At 39.8% G+C, this 20,512-nt stretch overlaps 1 protein-coding gene across 3 annotated transcripts in view; it reads right to left on the bottom strand.

The window, feature by feature from the left end:
- amacr (alpha-methylacyl-CoA racemase) overlaps positions 1-18,142 on the bottom strand; it is a 23,248-nt gene extending 5,106 nt beyond the window's left edge. The window contains exons 1-4 of one of the 3 annotated variants that reach the window (XM_084935494.1): positions 18,044-18,142; positions 13,455-13,711; positions 12,883-13,026; positions 9,253-9,413 (exon numbers count right to left, since the gene is read on the bottom strand). In XM_084935494.1, the coding sequence (XP_084791620.1) occupies positions 9,253-9,413; positions 12,883-13,026; positions 13,455-13,711; positions 18,044-18,063 (582 nt within the window). In that variant the 5' untranslated portion in view covers positions 18,064-18,142. Of the gene's footprint in view, positions 1-9,252; positions 9,414-12,882; positions 13,027-13,454; positions 13,712-16,946; positions 17,039-17,289; positions 17,400-18,043 lie in introns of those variants that run through there. The other 2 variants (XM_084935493.1, XM_084935492.1) reach the window with 2 other exon arrangements.
- Between the last annotated feature and the right edge of the window lie 2,370 nt (positions 18,143-20,512).

Raw genomic sequence — 20,512 nt, 5'->3', positions numbered from 1 at the left:
TTTTTTTTTTTTTTTACTTGCCTGGCACTAGAAGGGTCAACGGCAGCACTAAATTAGAATGCACAAAGGCACTAGTACCGGCCAAATGGTTATCATAAAAACCGGTACTGGCATCAGCCCCGGATTTTACAAGCTGTGCATCTGTATAATACAGTTCTGTGAGCCGTCAGAGACAAAGCAGAGTGGAGAAAGATCTCCAGCTAGTTGGGGCTTCAGTGATTTCACTGTTACTCGCTGCCAAAAAAAACCCCAAATTATTGCTTGAAGTAGGGAATAATAATAATAATAATAATAATAATCTCTTTTGATGATCTTCACTCGTGAAAAATGCATTTCTGGTTTAGAACTATGAGACCATAAGTGTGGAGATTTGAGAAGCAGTGTTAATAGTCTGTTTTCTTGTGTACCTCATACTGTATACAGCAGCTGAATCCACTCATCCCCTCAATAAAATCTCTAAGAGCAAGAGCTGACACAAAAATAGGAGAAAAATAGGAGATCATTGTCTCTGTCTTTATTTAAAGCTATAAAACCTGCAATCATTGATGTCTTTAACCGCTTGGAAGCAACGCAAACAACTAAGGAACACAACACTGACATATCATAGATTTTTAAATCAATTTGGCAAACATTAGCAAGCAGCTGCTTATTGGACTTGTGTCTGTATCCACCTGCTGAACATGCACCCAGTATTTATTATCTTGAGTTATATTTAGCTGTGTTTGTGGTTTCTATTATCATCTAAATACTGCCTGTCTGTTGTCTGCTGCCAAGTATAAAGTGTAGTGTTGAGCGAGCCTTCCAGAGTCGTTTCACTGAAAAGAGCTCGGAGAGCAGTGAGAATGAACACTGAAGCTTCAGAGTAGATTATTAAACAATGGGGGAAAAATCAGCAAAGCAAAGGAAGCTGCACACACAGGCAATCACATTGGTACACAATCAATGTTTCTAAATTCCCTGAAATTGTCTGTAAAGTGCCCACAGGTGTGAATTTAAATATGTCCACGTATGTCAGAATGGCAGAAAAGCACACAATGAGCGTGTAATGCACCCTGCCTTCAGATACAGAGCGTGCTGGCACTGGCTGCAGCCCACCTAAGCATCAAAACGATAGACATGTCAGGTACGGACAGACAGTAATGGACACTAATAATATAATTGATAGCAGACCAGTGATGTTGAGAGAAAAATTAGAGATCATGTCAAACATGTTGGTAGTTCTGATGCAGTTGGTGTACTGCTGGGCATTTAATCAGCTCCTGCACCGACACATAGAACAGGCCACAACAGGTGTTTCTACAACCTCACGCTTCATATGAAGAATATTTTCCCATTAAAGAGAATCCAAGGCAATATAATAAACTAATCAAATTGATGTTCTGTCTATGTAGTATCATTAACAACTTGAAAAACAACATCTGCATTATTCTACTTATAGAATAATGTAATTTTTATTATTTTTATATTTTTTTGTCATTTTTTCTGCATAAAGCTTTTAAGTAACTTCAATTCTTTTTATACATATAAAATAGTTATTACTTTTTACATTTTTAACCCTTTAAACACCAGTTTGTTTGTCTAGCTGGAAGACAACCTCAAATCTCGCAATTTTATATATATATATATTTATATAATTTTGCATTGCCACTGAAATTTCTTGTATTATTAATAGTAGAGTCTGGGGCATGTAACTGATTCACATCAACATTGATTATAATGCATTGTTATTTTTGTGCAGGGAGAGCAAAAACATAAAAACTCCCTCTCAGCTTGTTCGTGGCCAAAAATGGCCACCCCTTGTTTACATTTACAAAATGCTATAAAATTCATATATATTAAGAAAAAATTCCACTTTTTTTTACTTGATTTTTTAGATTAGCATCAGTGCTGTTCACGAAAATCAAAATTTCATTCAAATTCAGAATTTTAAGCCTTTAAATACCAGTTAGATCACATAATCCTAGGAACTCATGAATGGAAAAAATCATAAAACCCCAATTTTTTTTCAAAATAATACATGTCATCTGATTTCTTTTCTAACCATGATGGAGGTTAGATGTTTAGCAATAATTAAAAGTATCAATGAGTTTTATGCATCTTTGTTTTTTTGTGCAGTGATAGAGAAACAAAAAAACTCCCTCTCAGCTTGTTCGTGGCCAAAAATGGCCACCCCCTGTTTATGTTACAAAAGTCTATAAAATTCATATATATTAAAACATTTTTCTACTTCCATTGACTTGATTTTTTAAATTAGCACCGGTCCTAGTCATGAAAACTAAAATATAATTCAAATTCAGATATTATACCCTTTGAATACCAGTCAGATTATGTATTATTACTACGCTTTTGGAGGAAAATAGTAATAAAGTTCACATTTTTTAGCATATGAATGATGAAACCAAATATTTTTTTTATCATCATTGCAGGTCAGTAACAGTAACAATGATTTATTTTTACTTGATGGATGGATGGCCAAAAAGAAAATCACAAACGGTGTGTTAGTGGCCAGAAAGGCAGTTTAACCTCCTAAGACCCGAACTATCCCACGGCATGCATTTTTGATTTCTCTTTGATATTTGGGCATATTATTTTACCTGATTTTTGTTTCTAAGAAAAATGAGAGCCACATATGAGGATATTCATTTAAAATTTCGGTAGAACAGTAGCAGTATAATGTCCTTGTAAGTGGATCTCAGACCCTTGTAGAGCAGAATTGAGTATTTTGGTCTAAATAACCCAAAATGTGATGTCCACATATGTGGACGCCAGGTCCTAGGAGGTTAATGACCAAATAGCAACTGAAATGACCAATAAAATGATTGAAATTTATATTCCAGTGTGTGCTTCTGTGTGCATCCTCATTAGCAGCACGATGTACTAACCACATTAGAGTGGTTTTTGTAGGCACACTTTCTAGACCTGGTGCAAGGGGCTGCTGTTCCAATCCTGGAGGTGTGCCTTTTGCACCTTCTTCTCATTTCGTTGGTGGGGTGTGGGTCACACTCTGGTTCAGACTACTGTATCTTGAGATCAATGGCAGAAGTGGCTGAGAATCAGGGACAAGGGTGTCTTGCAGTTGTTGAGGTCACCAGCATGTGTCCCAGTTCTCCCAGGATCACTCTTCATTTGTAGGTTGTAGAGGACTCCAACACTTCAGTGAAGTTGTTTCCGGCGGGACAAAGGCATCGTATCCCAAGACATCCAGGAAACTGGAGAAAAGCGCAAGCAGCCATCAGCTAGTTTTCCTTCTACAACTCGAGGTGCCAACACCCTCTAAGTTATCCAAGCACTATTTGTGCCTATTGTAGTCCAGGATTGCTTCTTGCTTTCACGCATCCTTTATTCCCCATCACTGACCGCTGGTTCCTTGTGTGTTGCTGTCAAAAGAAGCACATTCCTCCGTTGCTTTGGCATGTGGGATATTTCCGTGGTAGTTTTGGAGAAGCCAAAGACAGACAAATCTTCCTCTGTTGCAACTGGAGGAGTTGGGGAGGAAGCTCTGGGTTGTTTCCCCTATGCCAGTTTTCATCTGAGGAGTTCCTCTGCCAAGGTGCCCGAAGGAAAGACGTTGTCCTCGGAGCTCCTCCGTCAGTTGGGGTCTGAACCCCTTTCCCTTTTTTACTTCCTGAGAACTTCCAGTGTTGTCATCCAACATGCTATGTATTGCTTTATTCTGGTTTAGGCTCACATCTCCACTTCATCTCTAATCCTCCAATCCTCACACCTTTACCTCCCGTGCAGGTTTGTAAGGGTGCACAGCAGCTAAAAGATCTCCTTTGTTATAAAAAAGTCAAAAGTAGATCTCAGGCTGCTAATGCTGGGAACTACATACAGGGTAAGCCCTGGTTTGATACCAGTGGGTACTGGATTGTAGAGCAGTCTCTCTTCAGTAGTGGGACCCACATGGTTTTCCTTTCATGAGGGATCCACTCAGTCACCGGCTCCTCGGTCTCAGAAAATGCTCCTATGTTCTTTTCCATCAGCTGCTCGGCCTCCACCTCCATGCCCCCCAACCCCAATCCTCTCCCAAAGAAGGCACTGGCTAGTACTCATCATCAGTGGCGATGCAGTCAGCCTCTTTGGAGATTGTCCCCTCATTTTCTGGAGAGGAAGTTTCTTCATCTTGGGCAGATGTCTTTTCTTCAAGGGCAGAGGACTGCTTGCTGTCCTTGCTCTCTGACCAGATCATATAGACAGTGCTTGAAGCAGTGATGACTTTATTGCCATATTGCCTGAATAAATGATCTGGAAGCTGTTAGGCTTACTTACAGCAGTAGCACTGTCTGCACCTGCAGAAACTCCAGGACACGTTTACAAACAGTGCTGTAGTCGTTTGAGCTGCAGCTGCAGGTTTTTTAGAGTTAACATTTTGGGTATGGTCTCTTTTTATGAAAAATACAGAGTAAAAGTGCTTTTAGCATGTGCTTCAAAGCTGAGTTTGACTGGGAAGCTCAAAGCTCAATAGCCTGCATCGACAGAAATTCACTGCAGCCTATGTAATATTTGATGCATCATTATTTATTCCAGTCTATCTTGCAAATACATGTGCTGCAATGTCATGCACAAACACAAACTATTAGATCCTTAAGATCAAACCTATGTCAAAATTATTTCATTATTTTTGGTCCATTGGAGTGTGGTAAGCCATCAAAGGCCGCTACTAGAAACTCGGAATATTACATGAAATCGCTAGCTTGGCCAAAAATGGGTAAATGATGTAATTTGGTAAAAAACATTAAAAACTACAATTTTCATGTGTTGAGTTTAGAATGAAAGCAATTTTACCTAAATCACATGATATATTACTGTCAATAACAAGGAATCAAAAAAGGTGGTTATAATGGGTTTCAATTGGCCAAAAATAGCCACGATATAATCAAGAGGAACAATTTGGTGGATAGGATGCACTTCACCAGAACCAACAAAACTGCAGGAACTAACCTCAAGAGGCTGAAGAGCTGTGAGACTGAATCAGCTCATTTAAAGCAGGAGAGGAAGGAGATGAAAAACAGGTGGGCGAAGGAATTGATTGAGATAGCATAAAGAACAACAGGACAGAGCCACAGCTCTGGCACCACCCCACAGCTTCAAGCAGTCCACCTGCACCAATATAACATTCTCCTCTTGGAAGCCCAAATGAACAAATGCTCCTAGCAGGATACTGACAGCCATATGAGGCACAAAATAAAGCTGTAAGTACTGGCACAAAATGCAAGAAGTTGCCAGCCTGCCAGCCTCAAACCTTTGAAAATCAAGTTAGAAAGAATAACATAAATACTACAGTAGCTTAATTTTGGGTTTTGATAAGATATTTTCTACAAATTTGCACATCACAAATAATAACATTCAAAATTGCCTTTCAGTCGCAATTTATCACCATGCCTATTTAGGACATCTCAATAGTAGCTTATCAAAGTTGCTTATTCTTTTTGGTAGTGCACAAAAACTAAACAACCCCCCCACCCCAACAAAAAAAACACTAGTAAATCTGGCCTTAAGAATTCTACAAGTAAAATAAAAATACATTAAAATTAAATACAATACTAAAGATGTAAGGTTTAGTGTGCAGTCCTACATTGTGGTTATTAATGGTCTTTTCCCAACACCTCTACAATCTAATCAACTGTCTCTATTCTAATTGGAGGATTTTTTTAAGCCATCATAAAAGTGCTGTACCTGACTGGATTATACTACAGTAAAATCCAGTCAACATATGTACTGATCATGTTTATATAGGATAGGTAGGTAGGGTAAAACCATAATTATGTATGCATTAATAAAAAAATAATAATTTAACATACATATTATAAGTTTCATAAAAAGGCTGAATTTAAGCCAAAGATTTTATACTGAATTGTAATACTCTGCATTCCGCATCCCTCATTAAGTGGATGCTGACATGCATATGCTTATGCCACTAACAACCTGAGGGTGAGGACACTAAGTAACACAGCATGAAAATTGAAATTACACCAGACCAAACAAACATAAAATGCATTAAACAGTTCTATGAATTTGAATACAGCACTAATACATACACTATATTGCCAAAAGTATTTGCTCCTCTGCCTTCACATGCACATAAACTTAAACATCCCATTCCTAATTCATAAGTTTAGCATGATGTTGTCCCACCTTTTCCACCTGTAACAGCTTCCACTGATCTGGGAAGGTTTCCCACAAGGTTTAGGTTTAGTGTGTTTATGGGATTTTTATGGGGTTTGCTTTGTGCACTGGTGCACACAGTAATGTTGGAACATGAAATTGTACAAAATATCTTGGTATGCTAGTAAGAGCACTAAGAGTTGGTTTCACTGGAACTACGGTGCTGAGTCCAACTCACTCCGGTTGCAGCATGCTTTACACTAACGCTTGGATGCAGCTGAGAAAACTACTAGTTGTAGTCAATCAAGATCACTAACAAGAAGTTAAAAGGCCTTTGCCTAGTAAGACAGTCATTTGGAATTTCTTAAATGATCCTGAGGGTTATGGAACAAAAAAGTCAAGTGGAAGACCCCAAAAGGTTTCACCAGCACTGAGCCAGAGGATCCAACTGGCTGTCCGTCAAGACACTGGACGATCCTCGACCCAAATTAAGGCCATTACTGGTGCCAACTGCAGCCCCATAACAATCAGACGGCATCTGAGACTGAAGGGCTTAAAAAAAAACGTCTTCAAAGATCGTTTGGACTTTGTAAGAGAGCACCAAACATGGGACGATGAAAGGTGGGAGAAAGTTTTATTCTCTGATGAGAATGTTTTCTATGCGCCACAGTGGAGGAGGCACCATAATGGGGTGCTTTTTCCTTCAGTGGAACAATGGAGCTTCAGGAGGTGCAGGGGCGTCAAACAGCTGCTGGCTATGTCCAGATGTTGCAGAGAGCATCCCTCATGGGCCCTTGTTTGCGTGGTAACGACTGGGTTTTTCAACAAGACAATGCTACAGTGCACAATGCCCGCAGGACAAGGCACTTCTTCCCGTGATCTAAATCCAAATGAGAACCTTTCGGGGTGGATGGCAAGGGGAGTTTACGAAGATGGACAACAGTTCCAGACAGTAGATGCCCTTCGTGTGGACATCTTCATCACTTGGAGAAATGTTCCCACTCACCTCATGGAAAGGCTTGCATCAAGCATGCCACAACAAATTTTTGAAGTGATCAAAACAATAATGGTGGAGCTACTCACTACTAAGTTCATGTTTGGAACTTTCATTTATGTTTTGGGGGGTTTACAGGTTTTTTGGAGGTGTGGTCCTAAACTTTTCATCTGCTGTAAAACGGCCTGTTTCGGCTTAAGCATTGTTTTCAAACAATTGTATGCTCAGAAAAATGTTTTGTCTCAGTCCCACTTCTTCTTGTTGCATGTTGAAGCTCTACTTGGAAGATTGTTAAGATCCAAACGTGCAAAATATAATTTTTTGCCCGTTTTCAAGTGGTGTTAAACTTTGAGCCTGTATTAATACCTTTTACCTTAAGTGGATCTGATAAAACTCCAAATAAATTCAAACTTGTGTACCCAAGTTAAAAATGTAAAAATATTAAACTTCATCCCCTCTCTGAGCTTTAGCACTGCATCTCAAATCTCTCTACAGCCAAAATAACTTTCACTTTCAGAACTTGTGATCAGTGAACAGTTCCCCACAGGGGTGAGATGTGCAGCTTCTTTCAACTTGCGAAATTGCAGCTATCTACTACAGCTGCTGTCTGGCACATCCTTCAGTTATGAAGGGCATCTCTGAAATTGCATGTACAGTTTGTTGGCTTTGCAGCTGATGGCACAGCTGCTGTGCTGAGCTGATAGAGTGCGTGAAAAGACAGAGTGAAAAGATCATCTCTAACTTGACCGTCATTCCCACCGTCAATTACCTGCAATCCATGAGTCTGTAAAACACATTACAGAGCTCCATCATTTTCACGTATTTATGACTCTTAATCTGAAAGGTTTGCTGCTGATCTCAGTAAACATGATCGAGTTTCCTCCCTCCCTGTCCAGAGATTTGCAAATATGAGTAAAAGAGAAGCGGTGAAGTGCAGAGGATGCTATGTGGGAAAACAGAAAAAGTCCATCCTAAAAGCAGACTGTTGTCTTAGGAATGCAGAGGAATATTTATCTATCATTTTATAAATACACAGCATTTTATACCGTTGCATTTTTACATGATTTCACACACACACACACAACACATTACAACATACCTGTAAATGTTGTTATATGTTAAAGTTCTGAAGTCGTTTAGTTTAAGTTCATAATATTCTATAACATTACACTGACAGCAGCAACAAATAGATAAATAGTCTAATAGGCTTGAGAGTACACAGGACCGCTCAGTTAGTGAAGTATTTTATATAATTATTATTTAAAAGTATCCCACTTCTTGCCCTATGGCAGCTGCTATGGGCTCCAGATAGCCCGATCCTGAGTTGGATAGGCGGAAGAGAACAGATGAATGGATGGATTATGTAAAAACTGTAGAACTGCTGTAACTTCAAGCCACATTGGTAGCTATTTTTTTCTAACAGGATAAAAGGATTGCAAACGTATTGCACTAAACAAAAATCTCCAAAGGATGTTGTGATGTTCCTGTTTAAAGACAGACTCAACTCTGTTTATCTGAACAGTGCAGTGCGTTTGATGTGAGGGCTGTCAGTCTGTAGCTGCACTTCAGAGCAAAGAATACTGCTCTTTTTTTTTTTCAGCATTTTGACAAATCATTTTAAATACTTGTCACTTTCTATCACTTTAATTCAGCCGACTGGTTCTAAACATTTTTCTGTCATAAGACAAGCTCAGAGCACACATTTATATCTGCTTCACACCCACTAGCATTTTTCTGACTTTGCTTAATAAACCAGATGTTTGCAAGGAATCCACCTAATGACTTATCCTACTATCACAGGAAATACAATCACTTGCAGATACTCACACGGGCAGCGGAGTGGGCATCGCACTGATTACTTTTTGATTATACTACAGTAAGTACATTAAACTAATTTTTCATAGTGTGCTTAGAGCCTAAGTGTTTCCTATGCTCTTGCAGGGGGAAAAGTATAACAGCCACACAGTTTACCACAGTGCAGTGCAACATAAAACAGAACACATAGTCTTAAGTTTGTGGGGCTTCTGTAAGTCTGAATATGTGCCAAGCACTTTGTACCAAGCACCTTCAGCATGTTATGATAAAAACAAAAATTTCTTACTATTACATTTATACAGTTCATGATAGTAAATGTTTACATCAGTGGTGCTTACCATGCTAGCATCAATGATCTGTCCTTTCCCTGACTTTGTCTTCTCCAGCAGCGCCAGGACAATCCCCAGAGCGCACGTAAGACCACCGCCTCCAAAGTCTGCTAACAGATTCAGTGGCGCGTAAGGCTTCTCGCCGCTGCGACCCAGCCGGGATAAAAGGCCTATGACAGGAATGAAAAAGTAGAAGCTTTACGCAGAAAAACAAGTATTGTTGAGCTCAGTGAAAACAAAAGAGCCACAACAAACAGCAATGCATTAAAGATATTTAGCGGTGTGCAAGTGAACATAACTCCTTCAAAGGGTTTATTTTTCTTCTAGTCTGTCAAATCCATTGCTGGCATTGCTAAAGCAGCATGTAACCTTTGCTTTGTATTTTTTCCTCCTTTTGCTTTTCCTGTAATAAAGGAATAGCATAAAAAGGACCTTGGGGCACCGACTTAGCTTACTGGGATGAGGCGACGACCATATGCTGTATAGCACAGCGTGGCCGGCCTGGGTTCATATCTGACCCGTGGCCCTATAATAAGGCCAAAAAAATACATATTAAAAAAAAGAAAAGGATCTTGAATGAAAAGCAGACTGTCAAGCTGGACATAAATATTATTATTATTATTATATTATAATTCAGATCAGTACATTTACATATTTTTGTATCTATAAAAAGGAAGCTGACACATGCAAGACTTTATCAAAGGTGTGAGCATCTCGTCAGATGCTTTTGTGTCAAAGTAACCATGAAGGTGATTTTCCTGGCCTGGGATTTTATAAAAATATTTTGCAGTACATCAAAAATGAAAGAAAACCATTAATCAACATATGAACGTTACCTCTGACATTACAGCGGTTTTATTAGAGACACAGCTAAGCGCTTTGCATTTTGCATAATTTTAAAAAGTTTAAATTTGTTCAGAACGGCAGAAATTAGGTTTTCTTTTCGGAAGTATGTAAAACGAAAAAAAAAACATCGTCCGACAGCGCTGTAAACAACGGTAGACTTGTGCGTAACAAGCAAGCGAATAATGAAGAAAACAGATTTTTAGACGGAAACGGCGGACCCGCCGACAGATCAGAATCAGCGAGCTGTCTGCTTTCAGCCCCGACCGTGTCCGTGCCGTCGGGTGAAAAAGGCGACATCTCACTGATTCTGATCCGCGGGTCCGCGCTTTGTGTTTACGTCTTTGTGCAGAATCTGTGTTTCTGCTCTCATTTACTGTCTTAGCTGTTTGGCGGTTGTTGAAATTTTGTGAGGTTTCACCTGAGATTCTGGCATTCCGGGCAAAATAAATTTATATTAAAAAATCGATTCAGGATTTTAATGAATCGATTTCACGTTATCCAAGTCAGAATCGATTTTAATCGATAAATCGATTATAAAAACCCACCCCTATAAACTATGAGAGATAATATTCACAACCATCTTTTATTGCATGGGGTCCCAATTAAACACATCTACTATCGCGGCTATATCCACCCACTGCTTTAGTTTGCATAAAACGTCCTGGAGTATGGGTGGGGGAAACACACACACAGAAAAAACTCACAGCTTCATATACACACATCTCACCTGCCCTACAGTACACTAGATATACACTTACCAAGGTCACTCTTTATGCTAAACAAAGCCACTGGCTGCATTTCGCCTGTACCGTTAAGTGCCAAGCTACGTAACATTGAAAGCTTTTCTGAGGATCGTTTCTGATGTTTTCTCACAAAGTACCATATAAAACCATATTTTTGGCTCGGCTTACATTGATGTCATCATTCCCTTTAATCCTTTATAAACATGGATAGTTTGGCTTGGTGTGCTGCAAAATAAAGCCCAAACAGACTATCAAATCTTGTTATCTAGACCTTTAAAATGCATCCTTGTAATTGTATCACAGTGTAAATGTATGTATAAAATATTTCACCCCCTTTGCTGAAACTAAAATGATATTATTAGGAAACCACTAATGGGCTAATTGTAACAGAAATTTGTTCTTGAACAGAGTTTTAGGGTGACTGCAAAGACTCTCTGAAAAAAATAAAATAAAATAATGCTGCAGTTAGTGAGTACAATTTATTACCCAGCTTCTGGCCATGAAAGTGCAAGAGGCCATGCAGACGGCCTTTTTTCATTTCGTAAAGACACCAAACGTAGGTGAAAGAGAGGAGAATGTGTGTGGGGGTTAAATGCTTTTTAATATATTTTCAAAAATCCATCAAGTTCATCTGGTATAACCGGTGCCAACTGATTGATATCAACAATATGAATAAAAGAAATATCTAGAACCTCTTCTAAAATTATCATTAATGCTTTAACAAGACTGAACAAGAACCCTTTAATAAAGCAGTAAATCCTGCTTTATTAAAGGTTTCTTGGGGCTTGTTTAATTGGAGGCACAACTAGAAAGTACGTTTACATTATCAGACCTCATTTGGGAGTTTGTAGTCATACGCCCACTGGTCCTTTTAATAGATAGACATGCTCAACTGCTCATTAACACAAATATCTGAGTGAGAGCACGTAAGAATGTATGTATGCTAGTCTGCTGAAATGCAAGCTCTGCTCCAATTACACCTTACGATGCCCAAGTATAGCGACAATAAAGGAATCTTTACCTTTATCTATCTGATCAGCCAATAACAACTGAGTGTATTTCGGCATGCAGACATGATCAACACAACCACCACGAGGGGAGGAAAAGTGATCAAAGTGGCTTTGAATGTGATATGATTTAGTTCCAAGATGTGCTAGTCTATATTTCAGAAACTCTTGATCTACTGGGATTTTCCCACACAACCATCTCTAGGCTTTACAGTGAATGGCCAGAAAAGGTCCCTGCCTCCAGTTCTTCTGGTGAGATGCCGACATCTTTCTGAGTGACATAAACCCAATCCCACTGTTCTCAGAGATTCACACAATACACTCTTGCTAAGATTTACATTTTTTTAGGGTTATCCCAACCTCAAATTATCAAGTTCATGAAGGCTCCCTTGTCATTTTAAACCCTTTTATTCAAACCTTGTGTCAGTCTGCAGTCCTTCACACAGTTTATAGCGCTGCCATGAAGTTTTAAAAAGGGAACTGGGAATGTGAGTACATACCTTTTTATATATATGAATTTTAAGTTTGAAGAAATGGTTCTAACTACACTGTTTTGAAAAAAACGAAACAAGGAAACAGTTTAATCACAAAGCTAGAGAAGGATAAAAAAGCCTTTGTGGTTGTTAAGGTAACGCTACATGGTATGTAAGTAAATTTTAACATTTCTATTTAAAGGATTTTGAAATGATGCTATTTAAATATGTTGGTGTTTAATGGATTGGCCCATATTCTCTCAGTGTATCCTGGTTCTGCTCCAAAACACCTCACCTTGGAAGTGACCAGGAAGCATCCTAGATCAGTGCTTAAACCACCTTAACTGGCTTCTTTTTTTTTAAACATGAAGGAGCATTGAGCTCATTTCTAACTGTGAGATGCAGACACCCTTAAAAGGGCCTGTTTTCACAGCTCATGTGCACACGTAAAAGAAGGATAAAATAAATGTCAATTAATAATAAATACATATAAATATGTATTTATACTAATATAGTCTGCAGTCTTATGAGTCTAAAATTTTGATCTGAAAGCATTAACAGTTGTGTTACCTGACATGGCAGTGTAGTTGATGTCATGCCCAGCTGCGGTGGCATAAGATCCACTCTGACCATATCCAGTCAAGCGAGCGTAGATCAGCCGAGGATTTTCCTTTAATAGCTCATGTGGACCAAGGCCAAGTTTCTCCATAACACCTGGGCATTCAAAATTAAGTCCACATGTAAATTTAATCACACATTACCTTTTCTGTTTCTGCTACTGCTTATGTTGGTTTTCAAAGACTTTCACATTCCTACGTGGCTTGTCACCTTATGTAAACCCTTTGAAGACACATAAGAGTCAATGGCATTTAAAAATTAAGAATCTTCTAAGTGTAAAAAAATAAGAGTATAAATAAAACACAAAGTTTTTTTTTATATAACTCAAAGAGCCATACTTCTGTGTTACATTAGGATATATAGTTTTCTTTCCCTAAATTGCCAACTTGTTATGTAAGTGAATTTAAAAGAATTAAGTTGTTTTTAAACATTATAATTACTTAAGTAATTCTGTACATAAGTACCATAATGTTGTAGAGAGCTCATAATACCCCTTGTTGGCACTATTGTGTTGCAGGTCTCACCTTTGCGATACGGCTCCAGGACCACATCAGACGTTATGCAGAGCTTCCTGAGCAAAGCTATACCCTCCGTGGTCTTCAGGTTGATGGCCACAGATCGTTTCCCCCGCGCTTGTGTGTCGAAAGACGTGGGAACTTTGGTCCGGTCCACACGGATCACCTTGGCACCAAAGTCTGCCAGGATCATGCCGCAGAAGGGTGCGGGTGCCAGGCCTGCCAGCTCAATAACTCTAACACCAGCCAGTGCCATGATTAAAGGACTATAGGATCAAATAACAGAAACTTCTTTCAGTTTAATGCAATCCAATGCAACACCAATAGCAGTAGTTGGGGGGATGGGGTGGGGAGGCTAATATCAGAGCCTGTGATGTTAGGAGAAATTTAAGTTTAGCTGACAAAAATCTGTTCAGACACACATACAGTCTAAAAGTCTGCCAGTCTATGTCAAAGTGTTTGCAAAAATATGCAGTTCATATAACAGTACATGTCTCCAGAACAGCAGTTTTCCATGATGACTCACCGACAAACACACTCAAACTGAGATGAAAACAATAACAGCAACACTGTACTGGCTGTAATGAGGAACCTTTAGCACTAACTGTAAGTGTAGCTTCATTTCTGGACTCAGTGCCAGAAATGGTACGGTCTGATTATGCCCTGCAGCTCGTAGTGGGTGTCACATTGTGACAGAGGAGAAAAAGCTGTTAATAACAGCACAGCAGCAGCCCCATTCCTGGACCGGTAACATTAGTTGATGTGATCTCATTTCTATGTTGCTCATGGCCTGCAATCACATGATCTTTTATTATTGCACCTACATTGCTGTGGTCATGCTGCAACACAGCAACATCATTTTTTTCTTTTTAAGATGGAAAGCTTTGCAGCGCATCAAAGGGAAACACACAGGCAACCGGGACAAATCTCTGAAAGTGCAATTTCGGGTGAAAAATCCTTGGGCGACAAACCTTCTGTTTAAGGGGAATGAGGTCGACCTTGGGAAGAGTGAGAAATCAAAAAGCAGATTTCAAAGCCACATCGCATCACAGGATCCTTAGAACGCTACTCTCTGTGTGAATGCTATTGGCAATGGAGCCAGACTGTGTTAAGAGGCAATAACACACAGCTTCAACACTGTACCTGAGCTGTACTGTAATGTGAATTTGCCTGAAGATAAACAAAATAGTGAGTTTTCTTATGGCAGACAGTTTATATATGAAATGAAAGAAACATGCATTTTGGTTTATTTAAACGTTGGTAATCCAAAGACGAAGACAAATTTGAAAAGAGTTCAGAGGGATGGATGATGCTCATTCAACAGAAACACTCATATTATGAGTGTTGATATTGCATCAACCAGAGCTCTGGAACTTCTCTATTGGGACAATAAAAAAGTTTAATTTATACTGCACTGTCATATTAGCTTAATAAGGACTCATAAATAATTACATGTAGCTGCTTATGTTTTCTGAAAGAAAAAAAATGATCAGACTTTTACTAAATATCAGCTTCAATATTGGTCTTAAAAGTCCTGTATTGGTTCTACTGCGTATCTGCGGACTTTCTTAAGTGACCTACCCAAGGTTAAGTGTAAAATTGGTGAGGTTTTAATGTGGTTGGTCTGCTGAAAACAAACCAAGAAAAACTGGATCTGCTACTATTAAGGACATTGCTGTTGTGAAAAAGCAATCAGTGCCAGAGTGACTGCCACAGTCAGTGGAAGTGGAAGTGATTGGGAGCAACAGCAACTCAGCAACAAAGTGGAAGGCCACCTAAAATCACAGAGAGCAGTCAGTGGATGCTGAGGTGCATAGAAGTAGCCAGGTTTCTCCAACTTCCTGAATCAATCACGACAGGCCTCCAAACTTCACATGGCCTTCAGATTAGCTCAAGACCATTGCATAGAGAGCTTCATGGTATCGGTTTCCATGGCTGAGCAACTGTATCCAAGCCTTAAATTGCCAAGCGCAATCCAAAGCCTCAGTTGAAGTGGTGTAAAACATGCTGCACTGTGTGGGGACTTGGACTTAGCTCCTTCCTGTTCCAACAAAACTGTACATCAGTCCACAAAGCAGGTTCCACAATGGCATTGGAGGTACAAGTTATCATCTTCCGGTTGAGTGAACGCTGGCGCAACTTGCTGCCACTACTCACCAATATCCTTTTATTTTTTTATATATATTTTTCGATATATCTTTTTTTCGAATGAGTTTGGTGTGGACGAAATTGACTGGCCTGCAGAGACCTGACCTCAACCTGACAGAGCACCTTTATAGCTGCAAAAGGTGGGCCAACATATTTTAAACCCCATGGTTTTTGAATAAGATGTTACTCAACTTCATATGCATGTGAAGGCAGACAAGCAAATACTTTTGGCAAGTAGTGTAGGGTATACTGACAGACTATTTTCTGTTTCAATGTTTCCTACGCATACACCATGTATATAGTTCACTCACACATATATGTATAAAAATATATTGCTTTTTATTTATTTATTTTCCCCTCATTGTATATTGTTTTCCCTTCTTTACTTTTGCACCTTGTGGTCCAGCTACCCAATTTCGCTGTGCAAGAAACTGCACAATGACAATAAAACTCTCTAAGTCTCTAAGTATAACATATACATGTAAATATGTGTTATAGAAAAAACATAAGATGGCTGTCTGTGCAGGTCAGGTGTTCATCTTTTTGACCAAGAGAAATTGTTTAAGAAAAGGATAAAGGAGGCTGTCTACATCCACTCTGAATGTCCGTCACTAAGCAGACACTAACTATCACCCACCTACAATGCAGTCTTGAGATCCCTCCCCAGTCACAATTTGACCCATGTGCCCTTAATAGCTTACATTGTGGCAGAGGGTGGTAATGTTTAAAAAACATTTCACACCTTGAATTATCCTGGGGTATCCACAATAGTGAGTTAATGAACCAGGATCATTAAGAATCTCCAATAGTTGTTTCAGAACTAAAGAACAAGAAAGTCCCGTTGCCTTCTTTTCAAGCACCCAAGACTACCAGAAGAGGACAAACTAAACCACAGACAGTTGAAAGGTGAAATACCCTTCCGGGTGGTCTGCAGCGACAGAGACGTTTAAACTTTAGACTTTGAAACTGGACCTGAGTATTTTATTCAAAGGTCAAAGTGACATCCATTATCAGTGAGTGCAACCATGCACACTACAGTACACAAATGTCCACAGACAGTATAAGATTCTACTTTTATACTGAAATCCTTTCTTTCCGTTACTTTATACTGTCTATGGCACCATGCACACGTAGCTCCGTTTAGTACCCAAGTAACGACACTGCACTGCCAACAAACTCAATGCTTTTGAGCCAATCACTGACTGCAGTTTGGCCCAACACGGGTTATTTCTCGGTTACGTTATGCGTCATGAACAGTCGAAGCAACAAGGGGAAGCTACAGCACCACAAGTGGAGCACATCTTCACACTGCGTACGACACTTTGTATAGCACTAAGGAGCAGTTTGGCTTACTTTCAAGGAGAAGACAAGACACCTCTGCTGAAGCTCTGCGTGCACGGGGCGCCTGAGCAGACTGACGTTACAGTGACCGCTGGATATGTGATAAACACTTTGGGGTGAATCACGTGTGTACTAAACAACAACTACATGCTTACGACATAACAATAACAAACTTAAGAAAGAATGACACACGAAACAGTCACACCAAACCGCTCATAACTGTCATAGAGTTACTATCGTCGCTAAATGTATAAAAAGTAATTCTGGCCAAATTACACAGGTGAAACCAACAGGCTGTATAAAACCCAACTCTCACTCAAATATACCGTCCTTCAAGCCTCCTGCTCGTCCTCACCTGTTCAGCTAAAAAGATTTTTCTTTGTTCAGAAGAGGTTTATACTGAGTAAACAACTCAGTTCACCGGGGAGCTAGTTTTAATAGAGTGGTTAACTCCGCCTAGCTGGGCTGCTTGCGGTGTACGCCGGTGAACAATTAGCGAACACCGTCTGTTGTGAAGAAGCAGCTTCCTGGTGACCTCAGAGAGACAACTGCTAGGTTTTCTGGGAATTGTAGTTTCCACGTGTCGCTAACGTATAGGGTAATTTTAAGTGAGTGACTGAATGAAAGAGCCTTCAACTCCACAAAATAAAATATGTAAAGACAAAATATTATTTATTTCCATCGTTAAAGGTTATTCTTAGTATATAACAACTTACCTTGGGTTTAAAGACAGTATTCTGAACAAGCTCAAAAAGGAAGCTCAGATTTAAAATGATTGCTAATATAAGACAAACATCACACAAACAATGACTTTAGCATTTAGAAGCTGATTTTAATTACTTTTGGGTAATTAGTATTGTTAATGTATTTAGATTTTGCTGTTTTTTGTTTCGCATCTTAATACACACTGTACACCAATCATTCATCCTTAATTTTGATCTATCTGTCTATTGATCTGCCCTTTTGAATATTTTTTGTTTTGTTTTGTTTTTGTTTTGTTTTGTTGTTTTGTTTGCCACCTGGGTTGGCTGGCAGACTGTTTACTTAGCCTGATAGAGCGAAGGACACTGTCTCAGCTGAACTCTGGACACGCACACACATACACTTACACTGATAAGCACGCACTCATCCTCCTCCCTTTCCAAACGCCTTCGATGCTTGTTTCCTGTGGGGGAAGACGGCGGGTCTGTGTGCCGCGCTGGAATGGTAGCGCTGTGCAGGATGACTGCTGTGTTCCTTCGGATTACTCCTCACCTCCTACCCAACCCTGTGGCTTGTCACGTGCTCCAATGTTGTAATGTGGACATTTATGTGCTCTCTGTGCAGAGGAGTTTTTTTTGTTTCCTGTTCTCATGCTGTCCTCCCATAGGTGCCCAGCGTGAGAAGAGGTCTCTTTTTTTCCTCTTGTACTTTTTCCATTGTTGTGTACTTTTTCAGTGTTTTTCTGTAACGCTGCCGATCTCCGACTGTATTCCCATGTGATGTCTTGTTGTGTGTGTAAGTCGGGGGGGGGGTCCTATTCCTCTGTGGGGCAACCTGCATATGGCCAATAAAGCATTCAATTCAATTCAATTCAATTCAATTCAATTCAATTCAAAAAGAAAGAATAAAACTCTTCTGGGAATTCTGATATGTTAAGCCTTGAACCAGATGGGCTACAGTACCAGAAGACCACACCAGGTATGGTATCAGCTAAATCAGCTAAACATAAAGATTGAGGCTATAAGTCACACAGGTTCACCAAAATTGGATAATCGAACACTAGAAAATTGCCTGATAAGTCTCAAATTCACTAAATACCATGAAAGCCTGGATTCATCCTGCCTCATGTCAAAGGTTCAAGACAGGCTTGTTGTGGTGGCGATCGTGGTTCAGGGGGTTGGGAAGCTCATCTTGTAACCGGAAGGTTCCCGGTTCAATCCCCAGCTCTATCTGTCTTGGTCGTCGTTTCCTTGGGCAAGCCCCAGGGTAGGTCGCCTCCCCCAGTGTGTGAATGAATAGTGGAATTTTAATGTAAAGCGCTTTGAGGGTCTCGAAAAGTGCTATATAAATGCAATCCATTGTGGTGTAATGATCTGGGGAGTATTTTCAACCAACTGAGCCATCATTTAAACACCAGAGCCTAGCTGTATATTGGTGCTCACCAGTGTTGGTCAAGTTACTTGAAAAAAGTAATCAGTAACTAATTACTGATTACTTCCCTAAAAAAGTAATCCCGTTACTTTACTGATTACTTATTTTCAAAAGTAATTAATTACTTAGTTACTTTTAAAAACACGATTTACAACCTGAATAGGTGATAAAGCGATAGATCTTTCAGCCCAATTCTACTTTTTCTGCATAATCCATCATACAAAATGTAATCAAATGGAAAAGTCCCTTTTTTTTAACTGGTTTTATCAGTTTTAATCTTTTAACTTTATGCATCAAGTAAAAATTAAATTATACAGGGAGTGCAGAATTATTAGGCAAATGAGTATTTTGTCCACATCATCCTCTTCATGCATGTTGTCTTACTCTAAGCTGTATAGGCTCGAAAGCCTACTACCAATTAAGCATATTAGGTGATGTGCATCTCTGTAATGAGAAGGGGTGTGGTCTAATGACATCAACACCCTATATCAGGTGTGCATAATTATTAGGCAACGTCCTTTCCTTTGGCAAAATGGGTCAAAAGAAGGACTTGACAGGCTCAGAAAAGTCAAAAATAGTGAGATATCTTGCAGAGGGATGCAGCAGTCTCAAAATTGCAAAGCTTCTGAAGCGTGATCATCGAACAATCAAGCGTTTCATTCAAAATAGTCAACAGGGTCGCAAGAAGCGTGTGGAAAAACCAAGGCGCAAAATAACTGCCCATGAACTGAGAAAAGTCAAGCGTGCAGCTGCCAAGATGCCACTTGCCACCAGTTTGGCCATGTTTCAGAGCTGCAACATCACTGGAGTGCCCAAAAGCACAAGGTGTGCAATACTCAGAGACATGGCCAAGGTAAGAAAGGCTGAAAGACGACCACCACTGAACAAGACACACAAGCTGAAACGTCAAGGCTGGGCCAAGAAATATCTCAAGACTGGTTTTTCTAAGGTTTTATGGACTGATGAAATGAGAGTGAGTCTTGATGGGCCAGATGGATGGGCCCGTGGCTGGATTGGTAAAGGGCAGAGAGCTCCAGTCCGACTCAGACGCCAGCAAGGTGGAGGTGGAGTACTGGTTTGGGCTGGTATCATCAAAGATGAGCTTGTGGGGCCTTTTCGGGTTGAGGATGAGTCAAGCTCAACTCCCAGTCCTACTGCCAGTTTCTGGAAGACACCTTCTTCAAGCAGTGGTACAGGAAGAAGTCTGCATCCTTCAAGAAAAACATGATTTTCATGCAGGACAATGCTCCATCACACGCGTCCAAGTACTCCACAGCGTGGCTGGCAAGAAAGGGTATAAAAGAAGAAAAACTAATGACATGGCCTCCTTGTTCACCTGATCTGAACCCCATTGAGAACCTGTGGTCCATCATCAAATGTGAGATTTACAAGGAGGGAAAACAGTACACCTCTCTGAACAGTGTCTGGGAGGCTGTGGTTGCTGC

This window comes from Perissodus microlepis, chromosome 7 (genome assembly GCF_051167445.1).
Source record: "Perissodus microlepis isolate ML-2025 ecotype Zambia chromosome 7, ASM5116744v1, whole genome shotgun sequence".
In the NCBI taxonomy this organism is placed as follows: Eukaryota; Metazoa; Chordata; class Actinopteri; order Cichliformes; family Cichlidae; genus Perissodus; species Perissodus microlepis.
The sequence above is the reverse complement of the archived record's forward strand: the minus strand, read 5'-3'. Positions and strand labels throughout refer to the sequence as shown.